Genomic DNA, 26,936 nt, shown 5'->3' on the forward strand with positions numbered 1-26,936 from the left:
TCCCCTACTTTATATGCAGGAGCTGTAGGTATTTTGTTGGTGTTTTTGTGGCAAGTTCACATTGCATCATAACACAAAGTTTGTAACCTCTTTTCTAGACATTAAACTTTTCTCCCTGCTCCCACTCATATCACTTTTTTATTGTGCATTCTGATGCATTTTCTTCTCCTGTTTGTCATTTACAACTTTGGCCCTTATTTTTTTTTTTTTCTGTTCATCAGATTATTTATTCACTTGATTCTTAGATTCACTTGTTGATAGATGCGTATTTGTTGTTCATAATTTGTATCTTTACCTTTTTCTTCCTCTTCCTCTTCCTCTTCTTAAAGGATACCTTTCAGCATTTCATATAATCCTGGTTTGGTGGTGATGAACTCCTTTAGCTTTTCCTTATCTGTGAAGCTCTTTATCTGACCTTCAATTCTGAATGATAGCTTTGCTGGATAAAGTAATCTTGGTTGTAGGTTCTTGCTATTCATCACTTTGAATATTTCTTGCCACTCCCTTCTGGCCTGCAAAGTTTCTGTTGAGAAATCAGCTGACAGTCGTATGGGTATTCCCTTGTAGGTAACTGAGTTTCTTTCTCTTGCTGTTTTTAAGATTTTCTCTTTGTCTTTTGCTCTTGGCATTTTAATTATGATGTGTCTTGGTGTGGTCCTCTTTGGATTCCTTTTGTTTGGGGTTCTCCGCGCTTCTTGGACCTGTAAGTCCATTTCTTTCACCAGGTGGGGGAAGTTTTCTGTAATTATTTCTTCAAATAGGTTTTCAATATCTTGCTCTCTCTCATCTTCTGGCACCCCTATAATTCTGATGTTGGTACGCTTGAAGCTGTCCCAGAGGCTCCTTACACTATCCTCGCATTTTTGGATTCTTTTTTCATTTTGCTTTTCCGGTTGGGTGTTTTTTGCTTCCTCGCATTTCAAATCATTGACTTGATTCTTGCGCTCCTCTGGTCTGCTGTCAGGAGTCTGTATAATATTCGTTATTTCAGTCCGTGTATGCTTAATTTCTAGTTGGTTCCCCAATATAAGATCGAGGGTCTCATTAGTTTTCTTGTAGATCTCATTAAGTTTATCGGCGGCTTCTAAACAGTTCTGAAGAGACCTTAAAAGTGTGGTTCTGAACTCTATATCTTCCATTGACAATTTTGTCCTGTTTCTTTGTCTCCGCATTTTGTTATGCTTCCTTGGTGCACCCCCTAGTGGTCTTTGTTCGAAGTCGTATAGTTAAATCTTGATTGTTGTAGCTAATTCCAGGGAGGGTTTGACCTCCAGGCCAAGTGGCTATGCGAATCAGCTGTGTCAGCAGTGAGAGAACTTCTGTCCTCTAGGGAGGTGCTAATCTAGCCTTTGCCTGAGGCTATCCGGCAAAAGCCTCTGTGCAGGGCTTGGGCGGGGCGGGTCGCACAGGATCAACAGGGTGGGCCGGAGAGAGCAGTTATTGCGGCTCTCAGTCCTGTCCCCAGGGGCTCTGCCTCTCTGAGTCCCAGCAACCGCTGCAAAGCTCAGAGAGAAAGCTGCACTCGCTCTGACCGAAGCCAGACAGTCCCGCTTCTCCCGTTTGAGTCTGGGTCCCTAGAGACTCGCCCGGATCTGGAGCTCAGAGTCTGCGACTCCCTCCCGATTGAAAACGCCAACCGCGCCCTCCGCCGCCAGCCCGCTCCGCGCACTCCGCACCTCAGAATTTGACTTCAGCACTGCGCCTCCTCTGAGTGTCCGTGTGCGTTTCTTTTTCCTCCTAGTTGTAGGACTTCCACTCAGCCAGCGTTCCTGTGGTTCTGGGTGATGTCCCTTCTGTCTTTTAGTTTCACTTTTGAAGTAGTTGTTCAAAGCAGCAAACTCCGGCGTTAACCTATGCCGCCATCTTGGTTCTCCGGTAGGTGTCTCCCTTTTTTGTTTTAGTGGGAACTGAGACCAAGACACCATTATGGGCACAGATATTGTTACTTTGGGGCTGTGGTGGACATAGTTACATGTTGGAGATATTATACTATGTATGTATATATAACCTGTGTAGTATTAAGCCATACTTTATTGGGTACCTATCAAGATTTTCAATCTGTATTGGAAGCAGTTAAAATAAAAATAAAATAGTTAAAATTGGGCAAGATGTTTGGCCAAATGCTTTAATATCCGATTGTATAATTAAACAAGTAAAGGGGAAAGTAAATTATTAGCAACTCTATCTTTAAATACAACTGATGCCCAAGAAAGTCATGAAGAAAATTCTTTGTGTTGATAAACTGAAAGCCTGTTCTAGCAGACTTGTGTGTTTATTGTTCTGTTTCTGACCATTTTATTTCAAACAAATGGACTTGCTTGTCATTATTCCCCACCCTTCCCTAGCACAGGGCCCCCATTCTTTGAAACAGTGACTAATTCAGTTCCAAAAAGAATATGAAGAGGGCGGGTGTATATAAAAGGACTGGAATAAAAAGTGTGGCACATTTCCATTGTGGATTCCATGCCAGTGGAGGGTTGATGGCAGAGTATGGTGGGAGATAGATTGGCTCAATCTCCAGGGGACTCCGGAGGTTCAAATGCTGCCCCAGAGAGTGGCAAATGTTCTTTCTCACCTTCCTTGATTTATAGCTTAGATAACTCAAAGCCAGGCACTGATGAGCTAGAAGTGGGCTTCATTGCTTGTTTTCGCTTGCTGAGCAGTTTAGAGATTTCAAAATAATCTCAACCACAACCTATGGCACAGTATATGTATTAAACCAAACACTGTAACTTTGAGTTGAAAATTCTGTATAACCCCACACAATCTCTTCTTCAGAGGTAATGCTGTTATCAAAGATTTATGAAGTAAAAAAAACCCATAAATTATTTTTAAATATCTAGAGCAGTTGTTCTCAACCTTCCTAATGCTGCGACCTTTTAATACAGTTCTTCATGTTGTGGTGACCCCCAATTTCATTGTTACAAATTGAACATAATTAAAGCATAGTGATTAATCACAAAAACAATATGTAATTACATATGTGTTTTCCAATGATCTTAGGCGACCCCTGTGAAAGGGTCGTTTGACCCCCCCAAAGGGGTCGCGACCCACAGGTTGAGAACCGCTGATCGAGAGGAACTTATGCAGTGTTAAATCATGATTTCATATGTATGAATTTATAAATGTGATTTGTATTTACAATTTTCATTTAGATTTTTTAATCATGCATTTTAGATTAAATTAGGAGAAATATCTCTTTTCTAGCAATATATAATGTGCAGAGAAACATAAAAACTAGGTGATGTATTTTATGAAAGAGGGCATAGTCAGAGTATATCAGGCAAAAGAACTTTGAATTCTATTTGTTTGTTGTGGCTTCAGAAAGATTGTTCTGAGAACAGAGAATCCCATTTAGGAAACCTAACACATACATAGTTCTCTCAGTAACAGAGTTAAAATACTGACTTCAAGGGTTCATTTGAAAAAGCATACAGAATTTTTGCATGGGGGGAATAGCTTTATATTCTTACACACTGCACTAGGTTTCTATTCAAAGCAAAAATAACTAAACATGGACCTTGGCTATTTTTTCATATTCTAAAATAATCCATTCCTTCAGGGCACTTACTCTCAATCAAGAGTTTGTGATACTTCACATTATCTTTACTCCAAAGATGTTTTTTATAAGAGGCAGAAAATCATTTACTTTAACTTAAAGTAATGAATGAGTGAAATATATATATTTTCTTAAAAGAGGAGCAGATAAGGACAAATCAATAAGATTGCATTTAATTACTCTATCTCTTTGTGTTCATGAAAATGTTGTTTTCACATAATTTCCTTATTCCACACAATTTAAGTAATCCATACCCTCCTCATTGTCATGGGCTTTCATGATATCAGAGATGACTTTGAAATAGTAGCAAATTCATATATGATTTTATTTGTGAAAATCTAAATGGCATATCTTTTATAAAGTAAGAGACATACCTTTTTTAAAAGTTCACTACTTCTGTGTTCATGTTTGCATACTGTCTTTTGTGTGTTACATAGCTGCATGCACTAACCCTTCTATTTAAATATCCAATTTATATAATAAACTAGAGGCCCGGTGCATGGATTTATACACCAGTGGCGTCCCTTGGCCTGGCCTGTGGGAAACGGGCCAAAACCGGCTCTCCAACATCCCCCGAGGAGTCCTGGATTGTGAGAGGGCAGTTCTTGGGTGACACACCATGGAATCGGGCTCCCTCCTCTCTGGTTCCAGGTGCGTCACCCAAGAACCACAGCTGCCAAGTCACTGCAGCTCAGCAGCTCCTGCATTGAGCATCTGCCCCCTGGAGATCAGTGCACATCATAGCTATTGGCTGGTTGGCTGGTTGACCAGTTTGCCAGTCAGTGGGTTGCTTAGGCTTTTATATATAGAGACTAGAGGCCCGGTGCATGGATTCATGCACATTGAAAGTAAATTAATTAGAAGGTGGCCAGCAGGGCAGGACTGAGTGAGAAGGGCCAGACATGCCCTGGAGCCAACCTCCCCCAGTCCCTCCCCAGCCAGCCACACCTGGGGAGGGACTGGGCTTGAAGGGCATCTGCAAAGTGAGCAGGGTCCCTCTGGCAGATGGGGTCCCTTGGCCTGGCCTGTGGGGATTGGGCTAAAACTGACAGTCTGACATCCCCTGAGAGGTCCTGGAGTAAGAGAGGGCATTCTGCAAAGTTGCTATCACTCAGCAGCTCCTGCATTGAGCATCTGCCCCCTGGTGCTCAGTGCATGTCATTGCTACTGGCTGGTCGGCCAGTCGGCCAGTCACTTAGGCTTTTATATATATAGATGTTGTATAAGAAACAGGAAGACATATAATTCTAAAAAAAAAAAAAATGATTTTCCAGTTTACCCATACAAAAGCTGACATAACAAGAATGAAGACAAACAGAATGTATTAGTCCTTTTCATAATGCCACCATTAAACAAAGATGCTTACATTGAAAAAAAAAATGACTGAAATGGATCCTGAGGTGAGGGATTAATGCTCTGAGGTAGTTTTCTTTCCTTTCCTCCCCTGACTTCTTTTCTTTTCCTTCAGGACAACATTTTCTTTCTGAATAATTTAAACATTCACTACTCTTGAGCTTGGGAGTTGGAGAGTGAAGGCCAGAAAGAAAGGCAAGGCAGGAGGGTGTTCAAGTCTCAGGGTGCTTCAGAATCACCTGGAGACCTTGCTGGAATTCAGGTTCCTGAGGCCTGCCCCAGAGATCCTGACTTAGCATGTCTGTGGAGGAGCCTGAGACTGCATTTCCAACCAGCTCCCAGATGATGCTCATACTGACCACCCATGGACCATCCAATAGCACTGCTCCTAGGGATGAGGCAATGGCATTGAGTAGCACTGCTCCTGGGGATAGGGCAATGACAAAGTGAGGTCAAAGGCACCAAAGTTGGGTACTATGAAAACACCTCTGCTTTCTTCTCTCTGTGTCAATTCTTGTGTCTGTGTGATTTTGTAAAGGCCCCTTAACTTCTTAAATCTTAGTAAGCACAACTGAAGAGTAAAAAGGTTGCTCCAGGTTGAGTGGCTTTCAAACCATGCTTCAAGGCACTCTAGAAGTACCTCAAGGTGCCCCAGAGGCAACTGAGAGGAGGGGTCAAATGGGCTCTTCTCAAGGCTCCCAACCCTCCACTTCAACACTTTTATCTTTTATCTCTTTGATATATTCCACTTTTGAGTATGGCTTCATTTTTTAAAAACCCCTTTATAACTTAGCAAATTCCATGGGAAATGAAAAATCCAGAGTTTGAAAATGCATTGCTTTAAAAACGTACTGATCCACACATTTTCAATTTAGTGTAGAGTTCTAGAAATTTCCTGGTCCTTCCACAACAATCCAAGTGTATGTACTAAAGAGTAGCAATGGATGCTTTATTTCTGTTCACAAATGTAAAACTTGATTCCATGCACCAGGAGGCCCGTTGTCTGCTGAGTATTTAGCTAAACAGAGAATGATGGGAGTAGAGGGCAACATTGAGCATTTCTCTGCAGAGTCACGTCTGATTCATTAAAACTCCAACCTCTCCAAATAGATATTAATTAACTCCTGTTAAACAATTTTTAAGAACATAATTTTTAATTATATATCCAACTACTGTGTGATTTGACCATTTTGGAACTAAAAAGTTATTCTATGGAATTCCATTTAAATAACTTCACTCCAGCTATTGCCACACTGTTAGTTTGTCTATTTTATACCCCGTGCTAATTTTTGCATGGTGATAGCATTTCATTATAATCAGCCTTCATTATATATATATATATATATATATATATATATATATATATATATATATATATATATAATTTCAGTTTTTATATGAATTGAAAGCTCTTAATCTTCCCAGGGTTAGAATATGTTAACCATATTCAACTGCTCTTTTTATTGTATTCTTTAAATCCCCTTCATCTCATACTCATACTGCACCGATGCATTTCTACTATCTTGGAATAAATTAATTACAGTTATGTAATGGAAACTTTTACTGGAGAAATATAACCTGCAGTGTCAAGTTTTCTGTCAGTTTATCAGTTATAACTGATATGCTTTTTGAGGTATTGCCTTTTTAACAGTGGGATGAGAAAATGAAGATTGATATCCTTCAATATCCATTATTTATTCATTCATTTCTTCATTATGCAAACACATATTAGGAATATTCTATGTGCTAGACACATGAGTGAAGATGAGACCAGGTCCCCACCTACAGGCATTTCCTAGTGTACATCATAGATAGAGAACTATTCTGTTGGTATGTGAGATATGACCCATATTACTTTGACAAGAGGCATGATGGCTGCAGCAGCTAACTGATAGAGAGGGGAGGCTACAGGGACTGTCCTGGCTATTAGGCAAGTCCCCAAGGAAAGGGACCAGCTATGCAAAAGACAATAGCCAAAGGGGAGCTGTAAACATAGGACTAATAACTAAGATGTGAATAACTAAAGGATGGGTATCAGGCAGGTTCTTAGTATGGGAAGGGAGGGAAAGGTGAGTTTTATTTAGAGAGAAGCAATCCCTAGATAACAACTAAAGTCCAGTTCCTTAGGGAGAGAAAATGGGCAAAGTATGGCAAGTACCCAGGGTTCAAAACCAAGTTCTAACTCCAGTTCAATCAGGGCCCAGAGCTATAAACCACCACCAGAGCAGTCCAGCCTAAATGACTGAGGACCTAAGGAGGTTGCTAATGGTAGAGACTGCAGCTCAAGGAAGCTCAACTCATGCCCACTGGATACCAGAGTTAAATTGATGTAATATATGGAAAGAACTTAATATTTTGTGTGGCATGGCACAAGTAAGTCCTCACTAAATGTTTGCTGATAGTGTTGCTGTTGCTGCTGTTTTTATTGTTATAAGAAAATAATCTAATGCAGGAGATCATGTGCTGGTGGACCTAGAACTCCCAATATTTGACTGACTGATTTTTATCTGCCCAAGATCAGACACAGTCATTGCTTCAAGAACAGCAGCTGTAAAGAATCCAGAACAGGCAAAGAATAATAACTTGGCCACCATTTTCTATCTGGGTGACCTCTGTTTCCTTACATGTGCAATGGAAATAACAATACCAATCTCAGAGGGTTGTTATGAGAATTAAGTGAATTAATACACTGGACTTGTGTATAACAGTATCTGGCACATAGTGAGTGCTCAAGTACATCTCAGACCCTGTCTGCTGCTAGTGGGTGCACAGGTTCTGATACACTCTAGGGTAGGTGTAAGGAGGTCATTGATTTAGAGCTGGGAATGACTGATCTTGCCACCTGCAGGTCCTTAACAACTGTGGCTGGTAAAGTCCAGAGCAGCCAGGGGCTATGAGAGCCTTGTCAGAAGTCATAAATGCCCATTTTCACAACTTGTATGGTACTTGTCATTTTTCCCCTAGAACACTTTTTTAAGGCAAAGGAAAGAGTAATTATTGCAGATAGCACACAGCACATTTTCAAAAATTGTGATGAAGAAATGTATCACCTCAGTGAAGAAACAGCATAAGAAAAATTATTTGCAAAATCTAATGGAAAGAAATAGGGTTCTTAACCTGAAACAAGTGTCAGAAGGAATTATCATATCATGATGAAGTCTAGAGCTCACACCAGTTACCAGAATGGCAGCAGCAACATTCATCTCACACCTCTTCCGTGCTGGCCCTGAGTGAGCTTCTGCTGAATTGCCTGGCAGGTTAGGATTGGTGAAGGCATGAGAGGGAATACGCTGTGGCCTAATGACCCTGGGCCTGATGCTGGGTAGAAACAAGCAGGGTCTGACTTGATCTTGGATTTATTCCATGGAACCACCATATTTTTTTTTTAAATCTCTTGAAGACTTATCTCTTTTTCCATTATACAGAGCAAGAGTCCTTAGAGCCCAGGGAAGACTTAGCCCTTTTCCATCCTAAGGGTAAGCACATCTAGATTTCTAGAGATTAAGAGACAACAGGCTCTGACCTTCCTTCCAGAAGCCCTTGCCTATTCACTCTGGGTGCCTTAAATCAGAATTCAATTTTCATAGTTCTGGGTATGTCAGAGCTGCTCTTGCTAACACTCTGTGCTCTAGGAACCCAAACCCTGCTTATCTAGAATGTTAGAACCTACTTGATTCTTAGCACCTTAACCAAGTGACTTGTCTCAATTTTCTTTTTCCCAGTTTCTTATGAAACTTGACCTCTTTTCTGCTTAGTTTAGGTATATGCTGAATTTCTTTAGCCTAACCAAATTTCTAGTTCCGTCCCTGCCTTACTGTTTTCATTACTGATCAAAAATACGCTTTGACAAGATCACAAAGAAAATACTTATTGGCTCACTGTTTATATTTGCACTCAAGATAACATGTGGGACTGTACTACTCAAATAATTTGGTGACAACTTTCTTATTATTCCCATATCTTATCAGTCATTAAGTCTTTTTCCTTCATAAAAATGCTTTTAGCTCTTTAAACACTTTATATATATATTAGGCTAGGCTAACTGCTGTATCAAACATTCTTCCAAATGTATGACTATAAAATGGCTTTTAAAAAAGAAGTACATTTGTTTCTTATGTAAACAGTCCATGTTACTAGTACTAGTACATGTTAGTCACTGTTAAATGTGTGTGTGGTGGGGGGGGGGGGGGAGAGAGGAGTGGCAACCCACAGTGGCCAGGAAGTCTCTTCTATCTTCAATACTCACTTTCCAAGATTGCCCTTCTGAAGACATTCCGGAGCCAAAAGGGGAGAGAACAGGAGGTCTATCATGAACGATGGCCCACATCCCATGCACTTACCTTCCACTGGTTAGAACTCAGTCCTGTGGCCCCAGGTAATAGCAGAGAGGCTGAGAAACTAAGTCTAGTTTGGTACCTACAAAGAAGAAGAGAAAGATTTCAGGAACAGTTAGCAACTGCTGCCCTGAAATTTATGCCCTGCCCTACCTTCACAATACCCCTGCATCACTTCTCAATAGTTATCCACCCCAGGTTCTACATCTTTTTTTTTCTTTTTCTTTTTTTATTGTCTAAAGTTTTACATATGTCTCCTTTTCCCCCAACTGACCCCCACCCCAGCCATTCCCACCCCAGGCAAGCCCCCACTGCCTGTGTCTGTGTCCATTGGTTATGCTGATATGCACGCATGCAAGTTCTTTGGTTGCTCTCTAACTGCCCCACCACCCCCTACTATTTGTCTCTGGATCTATTCTTGTTCATCAAATTATGGTGATCATTATATCCCACATTATTAGTGAGATCATGTGATATTTATCTTTCTCCGACTGGGTTATTTCACTTAGCATAATGTTCTCCAGTTCCATCCATGCTGTTGCAAATGATAAAAGTTCCTTCTTTTTTAAAGTGGAATAGTATTCCATTGTGTAGATATACCACAGTTTTTTTTTAAATTTATTTATTGGTTAAGGTATTACAAATGTGTCCTCATCCCCCCCATTAACCCCCAATCTCCCCCCACCACTCATGCTCTCATCCCCCTGTTGTCCATGTCCATTGGTTTGGCTTATATGCATGCATACAAGTCCTTTGGTTGATCTCTTCCCCTTACCCCCACCCTCCCCTACTTTCCCTCTGGGGATTGATAGTCTGATCACTATTTCCCTGTCTTTGGATCGATCTGTCCCTGTTCCTCAGTCTATGTTGTTCTCTATATTCCACAAATGAGTGAGATCATGTGGTATTTATCTTTCTATGACTGGCTTATTTCACTTAGCATAATGCTCTCCAGTTCCATCCATGCTGTTGCAAATGGCAAGAATTCCTTCTTTTATACAGCAGCATAGTATTCCGTTGTGTAGATGTGCCACCGTTTTTTAATCCACTCATCTGCTGATGGGTACTTAGGCTGTTTCCCAATCTTAGCTATGGTGAATTGTGCTGCTATGAACATAGGGGTGCATATATCCTTTCTGATTGGTGTTTCTGGCTTCTTGGGATATATTCCTAGAAGTGGGATCACTGGGTCAAATGAGAGTTCCATTTTTAGTTTTTTGAGGAAATTCCATACTGTTCTCCACAGTGGCTGCACCAGTCTGCATTCCCACCAGCAGTGCAGAAGGGTTCCTTTTTCTCCACATCCTCTCCAACACCTGTTGTTTGTTGATTTGTTGATGATAGCCATTCTGACAGGTGTGAGATGATACCACATTGTCGTTTTGATTTGCATCTCTCATAATTAGTGGCTTTGAGCATGTTTTCATATGTCTTTCGGCCTTCTGAATGTCCTCTTTCGAAAAGTGTCTATTTAGGTCCATTGTCTATTTTTTGATTGGATTGTTTATCTTCCTTTTGTTAAGTTGCATGAGTTCCCTGTAAATGGAGATTAAACCCTTATCATTGATATCATTGGCAAATATGTTCTCCCATGCAGTGGGCTTTCTTGTTGTTTTGTTGATGGTTTCCTTTGCTGTGCAAAAGCTTTTTATTTTGATGTAGTCCCACTTGTTTATTTTCTCTTTAGTTTCCATTGCCCTATGAGCAGTATCAGAGAAGAAATTCCTTCAGCATATGTTTGCGATTTCACTGCCTGTGGATTCCTCTAGTATTTTTATGGTTTCCCATCTTACATTTAAGTACTTTATCCATTTTGAGTTTATTTTTGTGTATGGTGTGAGTTGGTGGTCTAGTTTCATATTTTTGCATGTATCTGTCCAATTTTCCCAACACCATTTATTGAAGAGACTGTTTTGACTCCATTGTATGATCTTGCCTCCTTTGTCAAATATTAATTGGGCATAGTGGTTTGGGTCGATTTCCGGGTTCTCTATTCTATTCCATTGATCGATATGTCTGTTCTTGTGCCAGTACCAAACTGTTTTAAGAACAGTGGCTTTGTAATAAAGCTTGATATCTGGTATTGAAATCCCACCTACTTTGTTCTTCTTTCTCAGGATTACTGCAGCTATTTGAGGTCTTTTTTTATTCCAGATGAATTTTTGAAATGTTCGTTCTAGAACTGTGAAATATGCCATTGGTAATTTAATGGGGATTGCATTGAATCTATAGATTGCTTTGGGTAGTATGGACATTTTGATGATGTTGATTCTACCAATCCATGAACACAGTATGTTCTTCCATCTGTTTATGTCTTCCTCTATCTCTTTTTTCAGTGTCCTGTAGTTTTTCACATATAAGTCTTTTACCTCCTTAGTTAAGTTTATTCCTAGGTATCTTAATTTTTTTGGTGCGATGGTAAATAGGATTGCTTTTTTAGTCTCCCTTTCTGTAAGTTCACTATTGGTATAAAGAAATGCCTTAGATTTCTTGGCATTAGTTTTGTATCCTGCTACATTGCCGTATTCATTTATTAAGTCTAATAATTTTTTGATGGAGTCCTTAGGGTTTTCTATGTACAATATCATGTCATCTGCAAATAAGGACAGTTTTACTTCTACTTTTCCAATTTGGATGCCTTTTATTTCTTCTCCTTGTCTGATCACAATGGCTAGTACTTCCAGTATTATGTTGAACAGGAGTGGTGAGAGGGAGCATCCCTGTCTCGTTCCTGTTCTTAAGGGAAATGGTTCTAGTTTTTGCCCATTGATTATGATGTTGGCTGTGAGTTTGTCATATTTGGCTTTTATTATGTTGAGGTATGATCTATTCCTACCTTGCATAGAGTTTTTATCAAAAAAGGGTGTTGAATTTTGTCAAATGCTTTTTCTGCATCAATTGATATGACTATGTGATTTTTATCTCTCAATTTGTTTATGTGATGTATCACGTTTATTGATTTGCGGATATTGTACCATCCTTGCATCCCTGGGATAAATCCTACTTGGTCATGGTGTATTAGCTTTCTGATGTATTGCTGGATCCAATTTGCTAGAATTTTGTTGAGTATTTTGACATGTAAGTTCATGAGGGATATTGGCCTGTAATTCTCTTTCATTGTGTTGTCTTTACCTGGTTTTGGTATTAGGGTGATGCTGGCTTCATAGAATGAGCTGGGAAGTGTTCCTTCCTCTTGAATTTTTTGGAATAGTCTGAGGAGGATAGGTTTTAGTTCTTCCTTGAATGTTTGGTAAAACTCCACTGTGAAGCCGTCTGGCCCCGAGCTTTTGTTTGCTGGGAGCTTTTTGATGACTGCTTCAATTTCTTCCATAGTTATTAGCCTATTGAGATTTTTAGAATCTTCCAGATTGAGTTTTGGAAGATTGTATTTTTCTAGGAATATGTCCATTTCCTCCAGGTTGTCTAGTTTGTTGGAGTAGAGTTGTTCATATTATTTTTAAACAATCATTTGTATTTCTGTGGGATCTGTTGTTATTTCGCCTCTTTCATTTCTGATTTTGTTTATTTGAGTCCTCTCTCTTTGCTTCTTGGTGAGCCTGGCTAGAGGCTCATCAATCTTGTTTATCCTTTCAAAGAACCAGCTCTTGGTTTCATTGATCTTTTGTATTGTTTTTTGGGGTCTCTATGTCATTTATTTCTGCTCTGATCTTTATTATCTCCTTCCTTCTGCTCACTCTGGGCTTTTCTTGTTGCTCTCTTTCTAATTCTTTGAGTTGTAGAGTTAGATGATTTACTATCATTTTTTCTTATTTTTAAGGTAGGCCTGTAGTGCTATAAACTTCCCTCTCAGGACTGCTTTCATTGTGTCCCATAGATTTTGGATTGTTGTGCTTTTATTGTCATTAGTTTCCAGGGTGTTTTTAATTTCTTCTTTGATCTCATTGGTAACCCAATCATTATTTAATAACATGCTATTCAGCTTCCAAGTGTTTGAGTATTTTGGGTTGTTTTTATTGTAGTTTATTTCTAATATTATGCCATTGTGGTCTGAGAAGATGCTTGGTATGATTTCAATCTTCTTGAATTTGGGGAGACTTTGTGACCTAATATGTGGTCTATTTTTGAAAATGTCCCATGTGCACTTGAGAAGAACGTATATTCCGTGGCTGTGGGGTGAAGTGTTCTGAAGATGTCAATTAAGTCCATCTGATCTAGTGAGTCATTTAGGATTGCTGTTTCTTTGCTGATTTTTTTTTTCTAGAGGATTTATCCAGTGATGTCAGTGGTGTTTTTAAGTCCCCTACTATGATTGTGTTGTTGTTGATCTCCCCATTGTTATCTTCCCGGAGGTTTTTTATGTATTTGGGTGCTCCTGCATTGGGTGCATATATGTTTATCAGGGTTATATCCCCTTGTTGTATCGATCCCTTTAGTATTATGAAGTGGCCTTCCTTATCTCTTGTTATGGCCTTCACGTTGAGGTCTATTTTGTCAGATATAAGTATTGCTACCCCAGCTTTTTTTTCATTTCCATTTGCCTGAAAGATATTTTTCCATCCTTTCACTTTCAGTCTGTGTGAGTCCCTTGTTCTGAGGTGGGTCTCTTGTAGACAGCATATATATGGGTCATGTCTTTTTATCCATTCAGCCACTCGATGTCTTTTGATTGAAGCATTTAGTCCGTTTGCATTTAAAGTTATTATTGAAAGGTACTTGCTTGTAGTCATTTCTATTTTTGTGCCTGTGTTCTTTCTTACCTTTATATGTCTTCTTTTTACAGCATTCCCTTTAGCATTTCTTGCATTGCTGGCTTGGTAGTGATAAACTCTCTTAGCCTTTTTTTGTCTGCAAAACTCCTGATTTCCCCTTCAATTTTGATTGATAGTCTTGCTGGATAGAGTACTCTTGGATTCAGTCCTTTGCTTTGCAACACTTTGTATACCTCCTTCCATTCCCTTCTAGCTTGATGTGTTTCTATTGAGAAATCATTTGATAATCTGATGGGGGATCCTTTGTAGGTAACTCTCTGTCTATCTCTTGCAGCCTTTAAGATTCTTTGTTGTGTACATTTGCCATCATTATTATGACGTGTCTTGGTGTGGGTCTTTTTGGGTTCATCTTGCTTGGGACTCTCTTTACTTGTGTAACTTTTTTCTTCCCCATATCTGGGAAGTTTTCTGACATTATTTCTTCAAATAGATTTTCTAATCCTTGCTGCTCTTCTTGTCCTTCTTGCAGCCCTATTATGCGTATGTTACTTCATTTCATGGTGTCCCAAAGCTCCCTTAGGCTCTCCTCCTGCTTTTTAATTTTTTTCTCCAGTTGCTGTTCAGATTACACTTGTATCTCTACCTTATCTTCTAACTCACTAATTCGGCCCTCTGCTTCTTCTAGTCTGCTGTTGAAATCTTCCATGGTGTTTTTGATTGTAGCTATATCACTTTTCATTTCTTCCTGATTCTTGCATAGGTTGTTGATTTTCTCATCCATCCAGTGAATGAATTGTACAACCATTATTCTGAATTCTTTTTCTGTCATGTTGCATGCTTCAATTTCATTAATTTCCTTTCTTAGCAACTCCTCATTTTCTTTCCTCTGGGGGTTGTGTCGTCTCCCCATTCTGACTATCTCCAGATGGTTCAAACGTTGAGTTGTGTGGGCCTGGGCCGTGTGCAGTGGGAGCTTTGCACCACCCTAGTGTCACTGAAGAGCTCTGACACTAAGATGTGTGGTTGTGGTGGGTTAGTGAGAACCAGGCTCGCTCAGAGTCAGCGTTACCCGCGCTCAATGTGGCCTCATGTGCGCATATAGAATCAGGGACCCCGCTTGCACTGTGCTAAAACAGAGACCCCCCCCCCCGGAGTGTGTTGAAAATCAGAGCCCCCTAGCGTGCGCCAGGAGTCAGAGTTCCCCAAGAATCCAGTATCAGAGTCTCTGTTGCTTCGTGCAGCCTCGCATTGAGAATTAGTGTCCCTGTGTGCACATGCACCAAGAATTGGAGTCACTGGCTCTTAGTGTGAATGCACAGGGAATCAGGGATCCCAGGCGCAGGTGATAAGAAACACAGTCAAGTCACTGGTGCTTGGTGCTGCCTCCTGCCCAGAGAATCGGGGTCCCTGGGCCTGTGCTGCGAGGAACAAGTTCCCAGTGTTCGCGTGTTAGCTCCCAAGCTAAGGTTCCTGTAGCCCATGCTGCAAGAAACCAGTTCCCAGTGTTCATGCATTAGCTCCCAAGCTAAGGTTCCTGTAGCCCGTGCTGTGGGGGACAAGTTCCTAGTGTTCACGCATAGTTCCCAGGCTAAGGTTCCTGTAGCCCGTGCTGTGGGGGACAAGTTCCCTGTTTTCGCGGGCTTCCAGGCTAAGGTTCCTGTAGCAGCACTGAGGCCCGGGCAAGGGGTGGGTCTATCAGTTACTATGGTGCTGCCTGCGGGGAGGGGGATGGACTCTGTTACTCACAGAGATCTGCTGCAGGGATGCCTGGATTCTTGGTGTCCGTGGGTCTGTAGCTGTGGTCCCAGGTCTCTGTCCCCAGTGGCTGCAGGGTCCTGATTTGCATCTGACACCAGTCTAGGTGATGCTGAGGCCAGGATCCTAGTCTCAAGCAGCTCTGTTTCTTAAGATGTCGTGGTCTCTGTGCCCGCGCTGGCTGCCCAGGAGTTTCCGCACTGGGAGCGGGGCTCCGCTGTCTAAGACTGCCCGGTTTAGCAGCCCCTTAGAAGACCTGCAGAATCTAACTGTCCCTAGTTCATATACACACACACCACACACGTCCACACACTCCTCTATCACTCCCTCATGCTCTCACACTCTCTCCCTCCCTACCTTCCTGCCAGTCGCCATCTTCTCTCTCTCCAAGTAGTCTGTACCAGTTTTTTAATCCACTCATCTGCTGATGGGCACTTAGGTGGTTTCCAAATCTTAGCTATGGAAAATTGTGCTGCTATGAACATAGGGATACATATATCCTTTCTGATTGGTGTTTCTAGTTTCTTGGGATATATTCCTAGAAGTGGGATTACTGGGTCAAATGGAAGTTCCATTTTTAACTTTTTGAGGAAACCCCATACTGTTCTCCACAGTAGCTGCACCATTCTGCATTCCCACTAGCAGTGCACGAGGGTTCCTTTTTCTCCACATCCTCTCCAGCACTTGTCGTTTGTTGATGATAGCCATTCTGACAGGTGTGAGATGGTACCTCATTGTCATTTTGATTTGCATCTCTCAGATGATTAATGACTTTGAGCATGTTTTCATATGTCTCTGCGCCTTCTGTATGTCCTCTTTCGAAAAGTGGCTTCTCAATAGTTTTGTTGATTTGGCCTCTCATCTCTTACCTAGAGCTTTAGTTCCCCTAAGTTCTGCTACCCTTCAGCCTGATGTGACTTATCCTCCACTGCTCCAAGGATCAAAGTTCAAACTTCTTAGGTGAATGCTTAATGCCTGGTCTCCTCTGTAGCCCCATCTCCTATGACTCCCTTGCATAAATCCTTGACTCCAACCACAGTGGAATTATTGCTTTTTCTAATTCACAATGATAGCAACAAACACTGATGTGGCATTGGACACAGTTCTGGCCAGTATATTAGCTCATTCATTTCTCATAATAACCTTAGGAAGTAGGCAATAGTATTATCCCCATTTCATAGAGGAAGAAACATACAGAGAAGTTAAGTAACTTGCCTGAGGCCCTACAGTTAGTAAGTGGTACAGCTTGAGTATGACCCGAAGCGTGAGGATGCTGGATTAGTCATTGTATTATACTGCTTCTCCCAATGAAATTGAACATGCCACTCTCTCTTTCTTGAATTTCTTTCTTCTTTCTTCATCCAATCCATACTCGAACTTCAAAAGTCAGCTCAAGTTTCCATCTCTTTTTGCTGGAAACCGTATTTTACTTAAAACAGTCTGATTTAGTTGCTACTCATCTATGTCCCCATAGTGTCCTGTGAATGACTTTTATCTCTTCCTGCCATTTATCCCCCATACCCTCTTCCAGCTCCCACCAACATCCCTCCGCCCACAATGACAATACTGTGTCTGTGTCCAATTAGTTATCTCTCTCCCTTTTTTTTTTTTTTTTGCTCAACTCCTGTACACATCCCAGATCCCCCAACCCCCACAGCTGTCAGCCTGTTCTGTATCTATGAGTCTGCCTCTATTTTGCTTGTTAGTTCAATTTGTTCATTAAAGTCCACATATGAGTGATATCACATGGCACTTGTCTTTCTCTGACTGGCTTATTTCACTTAGCATAATGTTCTCCAGGTCTGTCCATGCTGTCACAAAGGGTAAAATTTTCTTCTTTTTTATGGCTGAGTAGTATTCCATTGGGTAAATGTACCATAGCTGTTTTATCCACTCATCTACTGATGGACATTCAAGCTGCTTCCAAATCTTGGCTACTGTAAATAATGCTGCTATAAACATAGGGGTACGTATATAATTTCAAATTAGTATTTTGGGTTTCTTTGGGTATATTTCCAGGAATGGAAATGCTGGATCATATGGCAGTTATATTTTTAATTTTTGGAGCTAATTCCAGAAGGAAGAGGGGAGGGAGGGTGGGAGAAGATTAACCAAAGAGCATATATGCATAACCTGTGGACACAGATAATAGTGCGGTTCGCCTAAAGGGGAGGTGTGGGGGGAGGGAGTCAATGGGGGAAAAAGAGGGACATCTGTAATACTTTCAACAATAAAGACAACTTTTTTAATCTACATGCAGTTCAGCCAACTATGCCCTGTATTTTTTTTAAGCCCTCACCATTCACAGTTTAAAGAAATCTGGCCTCTGGTCCTAGATTATCCAGATAATTGCCTCAACTAGTCACTCCTCTTAGCTATAACAGCATGATAACTATTACTTATATCTAAAGTGTATTACACTATCAATCCCATGAAAAAGTACTGTACAGTTTTATCATTATCATTTTATTTTTTGTCTCGGGCCTCTGGCCATTTAATGGGGGAAGGGAGGGGGAGGGGCAGGAGACACAAGAAGCAGAGGAGCCCTGAGACCAGTCCCGGGCCCTGCCCTCCACGCTGGTCACAGTCATTGAAGCAGCAGCAGCACACCCAGCACCAGGCAGGTCGCCCCCGCCTTCAGGCTGCCTGCGGGGGTGGGGGCCCTGTTACACAGTTCGCCATAACGGCAGGTAAAGGTGACATTGTAGGTGATTCCCTGGTAGGTAACAGGCTCTTCAAGGCGATGGTAGGAACTGATGTCCATGGTGCCTTTGTTGATGATGGGGCCGAGGCCTGGGGCCATCTCTTTGCCAATGAAGCACTCCTTATCATCGCCACAGGTCATGGGGATGCCAGGGTAGTTGGAGGAGTTGGTCAGCTCACAGAAGATGCAGTCCATGGCACCTGGCCTGACCAGGGGCAGAGCCATCACCAGCAGCAGTACCCAGCCAAGGACCGTGGTGGCCTGGTGGCGGTGGGCCTCCCAGAACTGCTGAATGACACTCTGCACGCCCAGGAGACTTCTGCCCCTGGTTCTGGCCTCCCGGGGTCAGCACTTGGAGTGTCCTTGGTTCCCAGCGCTCCGTGTCCCTCTCAGGAGCTTCTTCCTGACCACGGCTCCCGAGTCGCAGGGTCTCAGCAGCTTCCCTAGGACAGAGACAGCCAGTGGCTGCTGCCCCAGGAGAGTGTTTGTGGAGCAGAATGGGGTGACATCACAGATCCCTCAGGGTTCCACTGGCCACTGTGGGGGTGAGGTCATGGGTGGGGGAGGGGTGTCACAATCTAAGGATAGGTTGGTCCACTGACCTGTCAGGGAACAAGGTCATTGCCACCCTGCCTACGTACGAACACTCTGCCCAGCACTTGCCATCCTGGCCACTCAGTCTTAGGCTCTGCTGGGTGCCGGGTGCTGCTCCTGCCCAGTGCCCATGGTGAGCCCGTTTCTCAGATGGGCAAACCAAGGGCCAGGAGGAGAAAGCGAGGTGTTCAAGGCCTTAGAGCCAGGATTAGAGCCCAGGTTTATTTAATTCCAAAGAGGGTATTTATTGAGCACCTGCTGTGTGCAGGACCAGTGCTGGATGCGTTAAATAGCCACCACTGTGATGACAGGATTTGGAAGGGTGGGGCTCACCACAGCTCGATGGGTTTTAGTGTTGGGCATCATGCAGGGAACTCCACCCATGTGTTCTGGTTGGAATCTTTCTACCTATTAGCTCCATTTCTCAGATGAGCAAACAGGTACACGGAGCAGGCACAGCCAGAGCCTGGCACACAGAAAGTTTAACAAATGGGGGCCATTATAGGAAGCAGCTGATTCTCAAAACAGCCCCCGTGGGTGTCAGAAAAGGAACTCTTTCTCTTTCCAGATGGGGAAACTGAGGCATCCCTCAGTGGGAACAGGTAGAGCCCAGGTTTAAACTCAAGTGTCAGTCCAGATGAAAATTTAAGTATCTTAACGTGTTGTCCTCACAGGGTAGCCACCTTGATGGTCCCCATTCTACAGGGGGGATGTTAAGGCCAGTGGGTGGCAGGATTTTCTTTTTTTAATTTTTTTTATTATTGTTGACAGCATTGCAGATGTCCCACACTCCCCACCCCCCTGCTCCAAGGCCCTGCCCTACTCTAGGTCTTCACCACTCTATTGTCTGTGTCCATTGGTTATGCATATATGTATATAAGTTCTTTGGATAATCTCTTCCCATCTCACGCCTTCCCCCCTGAGATATGTCAGTCTGTTCCATGCTTCCTGCTTCTGGACCTATTTTGTTAATCAGTTTATTATGTTCACTAGATTTCACTTATAAGTGAGATCATGTGATACTTGTCTTTCTCTGACCGGCTTATTTCACTCAGAATATTATTCTCCAGGTCCCTCCATGCTGTAGCAAAGGGTAAGATAGTATTCCATGGTGTAAATGTACCATGGCTTTTTTTTATCCATTCATCTACTGATGGGTACTTTGGCTATTTCCAGATCTTGACTATTGTAAATAGCACTGCTATGAACATAGGGGGGCATATATTCTTTCTGATTGGTGTTTCAGGGTTCTTAGGATATATTCCTAGAAGTGGGATCACTGGGTCAAAAGGGAGTTCCATATTTAATTTTCTGAAGAAACTTCATACTGTTTTCCACAGTGGCTGTACCTGTCTGCATTGTGACCAACAGTGTGCTAGAGTTCCCAAAAAGCACTTGCTGTTTGTTACAAAGTATCAGTTTTTAAATTAATAGTTGTGAATTTAAATATTTTTTTAAAAATTTCAGTCTCAAGCACCAGTACTTATTGAATATGTTAATAACAATGTAGAAAATTGTCAGTGGTTATGGTTGAATTTATAGGTCTCCACCCATTCCATGCCCCATCCGCCAGACAGACAAGTTTTGTATCACTAGGTGAGACTCCTATTTCTTTCCAGGCAGAAATAATTTCAGAAAATAAAATCATTTTTGAAGTAGTGGGACAAAATATCCATCAAAAGGTGAATGATGCCAACCGTCATGGCTTAGTGGTTGAGCATTAACCTATGAACCAGGAAGTCAAGGTTCAATTCCTAGTCAGGGCACATGCTGGTCTTGCAGGCTTGATCCCCACTGGGGGGCATGCAGGAGACAGCCAATCAATGTTTTTCTCTCATCATTAATGTTTCCATCTCTTTCTCCCTCTCCCTTCTTCCTTGAAATCAATAAAAATATTTTTAAGATAAATGATAAACAAATAGTGGGATTTTCATACAATAGAATACTGCTTAGTAAAAAAAAAAATATTTTCAAAATATAAAGTCTTTCAAAATATTAATCTAAATGAAATAAACCAGCTTACAATCCCCCCCCCCAAGATACTGAACAATTCTGGTTTTATAATATAAAAGAGCAAGTCCATATATACTGACATAAAGTAGATCAATAATTGCCTAGGTACAGAAGGAGGAATAGATTAAACAAGGATAAGAAAACTTATAAAGAATGAAAATACTTATTCTCTTGGTTGTGGGGATGGTTTCATGGGCATATGCATATGTCCAGAATGGTCAAGTGGTACTCTTTCAATAAGTGCAGTTTCTTTTTCTTCAATTATATTCCAATAAAGTTATAAAAAAGGAAATTAAAATCATATTTCAAATTTTCAGACTCAGCATTTTGTAGTGTTCTAATTTATACCAACAACTTCTTTCTCTTGCTTCTTAATATATAAACATTGTACAAAAGGTATTTTATAGGTCATGTAATATGCCCAAGACTGGTTTCTAAATTTTATGGAATTATAAGGACTGCTCACTTTCCTTCTACCTTTTAAGATGAAACATCTTCAGAGCAGTTTTCATCTGGAAGTGCTGTATTTGGGTGATTTCACAGTTCCCCAACCCTGAGTTCAATATATGTTGGTGTATGAGCCGCAGTGGCTCTTGGCTAATGAAGAGCATCTCCTTTTGCTATGCTCAGTGTTAGAGAAATGGGGAAAGTCAGCTGAATTTAGAGATTAAGTAAAAGACTCCAAGGCATACCTTTTGATAAGTCATAAATGATATCCTGTTTATTAAAGCACACCTTAAGACATCCATAAATCTCCTAATGAATGGTGTTATACTTTTCCTTCCTTCAAAATAGTGAGAAAAGGTACTTCTGACTTTCTAAGTGAATAAAAATAATGAATCCTGATTACTAGATATGTTTAAACTGATCTGTGAAGCAAGTGGAAAAGCATCTAGTGCATGATAAGCATCTTTTAGACATCAGGGGATGTGTTAATTTAAGGGTCTGTTGTGGGTTTTTTTTTTTAATAACCAGTGTAGATCAGGATGCAAGTAGTTATTACTCAATTTTAACTTGTCTTCTCTGTTTGTATTCACTTATTTAAAAATGCCAATTTGTGAATATTAAACTTGTAGGTTTTTCATAGCAATCTAGTTTTTTGTGGGTTTTTTTTTTTTTTGGATATCCAATTTAGTTATAGAAAGTTATCACAAACTGAGCTCTATAGTCTGTCTCTGAGTACCAGGTGCCAAAATTTTGGGATAATCAGGTTACTCACCCCTCCCACAAGTTACTAATACTTCCTCTTTTGAAATGCTCACATCATTGTTCAATGCCTGACTTCTTCACATAAAAGTAATAACCACAAACATAGGGACTATATCATTCTGTTTACCACTTTATCTCCAGTGCCTAGCACTATGACTAGGACATGTAAAGATGTTTACTCAATTTCATTCTTTACCTATTCATGCTGACACAAAAATTTTCGCAAGTATTCTGCAACCATTTGTGTAGATTCAAGCCAAATATGGCTTATAATAATATTGCAGATGATACCTCTGTTGTCCTACTCCCAATTCCTCCTCCTCCTGCAATGCTTAAGCTGATTGACAGTGGCCCCTACTACTTATAACATTGACCTTTTAGGGGTGCACTTGTCACTGCATTTTATATGATAGCTTTATGATGTTGAAGGCTATTTCCTGTGATCATGCTGTGTTCTCAGATGGCAAACATAGATTTATTTATGCTTGTGATCCAAGGCAGGAAGTTAACCTTGAAAATGAGTTAAAATTTGAAAGGTAGTAAATCATAGGGCTGGGATTTGTAATTTATCTCAGTAAGAAATCTAGAGACCAGATGTGAAGGAAGGGCTAGAAATAAAAAAAAATAAAATAAAAATTGGTTCTGCTGCAGCACTGATGTTAACTTGGAGCAAGTTTCCTTACTTTTCTGGACCTTAATTTTCTCACCTGGAAAATCAAATGATTAACTAGATCAAGGAAGGCAAATAAGTGGATGTCCTCCACTTCTCCCTCATTTGCCCGTAGGAAATGTCACTAATCAATAAGTCTTGTAACAGAATACTACTCAAGACAATGATCCATGCAGCTACCACACACTAATGTAGTTAGCACATAGAGGAAACCTCTTTTTCATCCCTAGGATATGTAACCATTAAGATTCTCTACAGCTTTAGAACTATAATAGCCCTATTAAGTGCATTAAAATTCAAGAGTACAATAAAGAAGATGTGGTACATATATACAATGGAATACTATTCAGCCATAAGAAAACATGAAATACTGTCATTTGTGACAATATAAAAGCATCTTGAGAATATAATGCTAAGCAAAATAAGTCAATCAGAGGAAGCTAAGAACCATATGGTGTTACTCATATGTGGGATATAAAATGAAACTCATAGACGCAGGCAACAGTACAGTGGTTACCAGAGGGAAGGGGTTAGGTGGCGTAGTAAAAGGTAAAGGAGGCCAAATATATGGTGGCGGAAGATTATTTTTACTTTGAGTGGTGGGCACACAATGCAATATACAGATCATGTGTCATAGAAATGTACATTTGAAACCTATATGATCTTATTAACCAATGTCACAATTTTTATAATTTTATTGTGAAATTTTTAGGTTAAGGAAGATGACTTATAGGCAAGATATAAGTCAGATATCTAATTTGGCCAATCAGATAGATTGTCCAAATGGTAGATTGGTATCACTTATTTAACTCCTTTACACAAGAGATGGAGTATGTTTGAAGGAGATAGTGGGTGGTGAGACAGGAAGGGTGATACTAAGTTCAGGCTTGCATGTGTTGGGTTTGAGTTGCCCATGGAATGTTTATGTCCAGGTAGCTGGGTGTGTGAGCTGTACCTATGGGAAAATTACTGAGCTAGAGATGTTTAATTGTATTTTGTAAGTATACAGGTAATGCAAACCTTGCAAGAGTTTGAAATGGTTTAGGAAAATATTTGTATATAGAGAAGAAGAGAGTACCTAGGATTAAAGCACCAACATTTCAGGGATAAACAGAGAAAAATAAACTTGCCATGGAGACAGGGAAATTAACAATTCAGTAGGTAGGAGACAAACCAGATGTGTGCAATGTTACAGAATCCAAAGGAAGAGAAGCTTTCAAGAAAAGTAGCATTCAGAGTTGTCAGGTGCTATGAAAGAGACATCAAAGATAAGACCAAAATATATTCCATTAATTTAGCAAAAAGGAGGGTACTGATAACCTTGATGTGAGAAATTTCAGCATTGATTTTGGAGAATCCAGTAATTACTCAGTGGTAAATAAGGAAGCAAGATTGCAGTGGGTTGAGACATGATTGAGAATTGAGAAAATCAAGGAGCAAGAATAAACCAATTATTTCAAGCCTTATGGCTGTGATGGGAAAAGAGAAAGAACGTAGTAACAGAAAATGGATGTAGGGGCAAGAAGAAAGGAATGGCCTTAAGACAAGAAGGATTTGAGTGTGTTTAAATGTCAGTGGAAAGGGGAGGTTGAGGATGCAAAAGAAATGAGGGCTCATTAGTGGCCTCAGATAGGAATGAAGGCACATCTATTGCAACTATAGAGGAGGAGGTGAAGGATAGTCATGGTTGCTGGTAGTTTTGTAAGTTTGGTGAAAGGTTAAAATAGGGTCCTTCTATTGTATTTCTTTTCTTATTGAAGTGGAAGTTGTGGTTAAATGCAGTGTGATGGTAATGGTGTTAGAGTCTAAAATTCAAAGAAAGTGGCAATTTGAAATAGTTGCTCTAGGATATTAGAGAAAGTGTTGACTACAGAATCAGTGAGCAATGGCATTCTTTTTGTTTGCAGTTTTGTTTGCAGTTTTAGTAAGTACATCTCATTGCTGCTAAGTTTATGAAAACTGTTTCAGAATCTTCCTTGCACTTCTATTTCCATCTCTTTTCCTTCTTCTTTCCTCACCTCCCCAATTTAAGCCTTCCCTACCTTTTAAAATTAAGTGTACATCAACTGCCATGAACTCTGCTGATAAAAGATACTGCAAAATAAATTTTGATTTTGGTTTCTTGGCTTGTTTGTTATTATTAATCCTAGGCCAAAAAGCCACCATGCATAATATGATGGGTGCTGTAGTAATTTTAGGCCATGTGGCTAGTCCAAACATAATATAGGCCAAAAAAAAAAAAAAAGTCTGCCTTGAGAGTTTAACTCCCAGGATATGTTTTCTACCTAATCAAGAGAACCTGGAGAGAACCTGGTAATTACTCAATCTCCCTTAAATGATTTTCTTTTCTGTGAAAACAGTTTTTTTTTCCTTTAGCTGAATTCTTAAGTGTTAAATTAAGAGAGATTCTCTCAGAAGGCGTATTCATCATGCCCTAGAATCTCCACTGTGTCAGAGTTGTCCAACTTTCCAACTTTCACAGTGCTTTGTATTCAGAGTACCTGATTTAAGCCATGGTGTTTTCTTTTACAAGAGAAAACCTTAGCCCAGGCTATGACCGTGTGTGTCATGTTCATCTCTGGGCTTAGTATTTGTAGAATGGATGGATGAATAAATGGATAATGGCATATGATAATCCTATCATCATACTAGGGGAAGCCAGGAGAACTTCTGTGACTTGGAAAACTGAAGGGAAATAGTGATTAAAATAATCATACAGTAAACTAAACTGCTATTAAGAGAAACCAGCCAGTGTTGCTCAGTGGTTAAGCATCAACCTATGAACCAGGAGGTCACGGTTTGATTCCTAGGCAGGGCACATGCTCAGCTTGTGGACTCGGTCCCCAGTGGGGCGGTGGGTGGGTGCAAGAGGCAGCCGATCAATGATTCTGTCTCATCATTGATGCTTCTATCTTTTTCTCCATCTCCCTTCCTCTCTGAAATCAATAAAGATATATATTTTTTTAAAAATAAGAGGGAAACAAGTGCTCCATTATTTAGTTACAGACCAAGATTTCCTAGCATCCATCACATAACAAGATTATCAACTCCTTGACTCTCATTATTAACCTTTTTGATGTTCTGAAGTTCCTTGACTTTATTTCATAATTGATCAATTCATTAATTTATCTAATCATTTGTTCAATGACTCTTTACCAAAAACAAAAGCAGCTGCATACCAACTAGCAACCCAGAAGCTGGAGATACAGACGTAAGCAAGGCAGGTATGGTTCCTGCCCTCAGGAGCAACCAGGCTAGCAGGAGGTTTCCATCCCAGTGTCTTCTCTCTGCTTTTCTTTTAAAGGAAAGGCCAATGTGTATAATTTGTCATGTCTCTTTAAATTTCAAAGATTAAGGATTTTAGATTTAAACCAGTTACTAATCCATGACTTATGAGTCAAAAGCCTGAATTTGTTGTTCATGTTCTTGGTTTTTTTTCTCCTTATGTCCCTGCTCTCCTTAGATATGAATAGAAATGTCTTGGAAGAAACTTTTGATTGGCATAAGAGCCCTGGGAAGCCATTGTTGTAAATGTAAACTCAGTATTAAATGTCAGGTATCAAATACATACGGGAATGAATTACTTCTCCGTAATGGAGAATTTAAAGTAAATTTCAAGAAAGTGAATTCTTTTCAATGGGTATGGCTGGCAGATGCAGAAACTTTGATCTTCTTGCTGAGATGAATATTGTGTACAGATGACACAGAATAGGTGTTGTAGCAACATTCACTTTCTCTCACTTTAAAAAAATATTTCTTTCAAGAAGCTATTCCAGGATATTTCTCTTGACAGTGTCCTAGCTCTTATCTCTGTTACACACAGGCTCACAAAATGTTTTCTTTGAAGGGTATTTTGCTATTGGCCCTCTTTTTTATTTTCCTTCCCATAGTAAACAGAATAGAAGGTGTTTACTCCCCATGGTGAGAAGGCACCTGGGTACACACACACAGTGATGTGAACCTCTGGCTTTTCTCTGCTCGCCTTTCCCTGAATGTAAGAAACAGGTGCAGTGATCAATTCACTGCCCTCAGCGCACCCCAGGCAGGAAGGAGACGCCATGTCACAGACCTTTTG

At 40.5% G+C, this 26,936-nt stretch overlaps 2 protein-coding genes across 2 annotated transcripts in view; one reads left to right on the forward strand and one right to left on the reverse strand.

The window, feature by feature from the left end:
- DMD (dystrophin) overlaps positions 1–26,936 on the forward strand; it is a 1,824,373-nt gene that overhangs the window by 1,336,693 nt on the left and 460,744 nt on the right. The window lies entirely within an intron of this gene.
- LOC118653367 (sperm acrosome membrane-associated protein 4-like) lies at positions 18,259–18,621 on the reverse strand. Its single transcript, XM_036304103.1, has one exon. The coding sequence runs from the start codon at positions 18,598–18,600 to the stop codon at positions 18,259–18,261; it is 342 nt and encodes a 113-aa protein (XP_036159996.1). The 5' UTR covers positions 18,601–18,621.

This window comes from Myotis myotis, unplaced genomic scaffold (genome assembly GCF_014108235.1).
Source record: "Myotis myotis isolate mMyoMyo1 unplaced genomic scaffold, mMyoMyo1.p scaffold_m19_p_4, whole genome shotgun sequence".
NCBI classification, from domain to species: Eukaryota; Metazoa; Chordata; class Mammalia; order Chiroptera; family Vespertilionidae; genus Myotis; species Myotis myotis.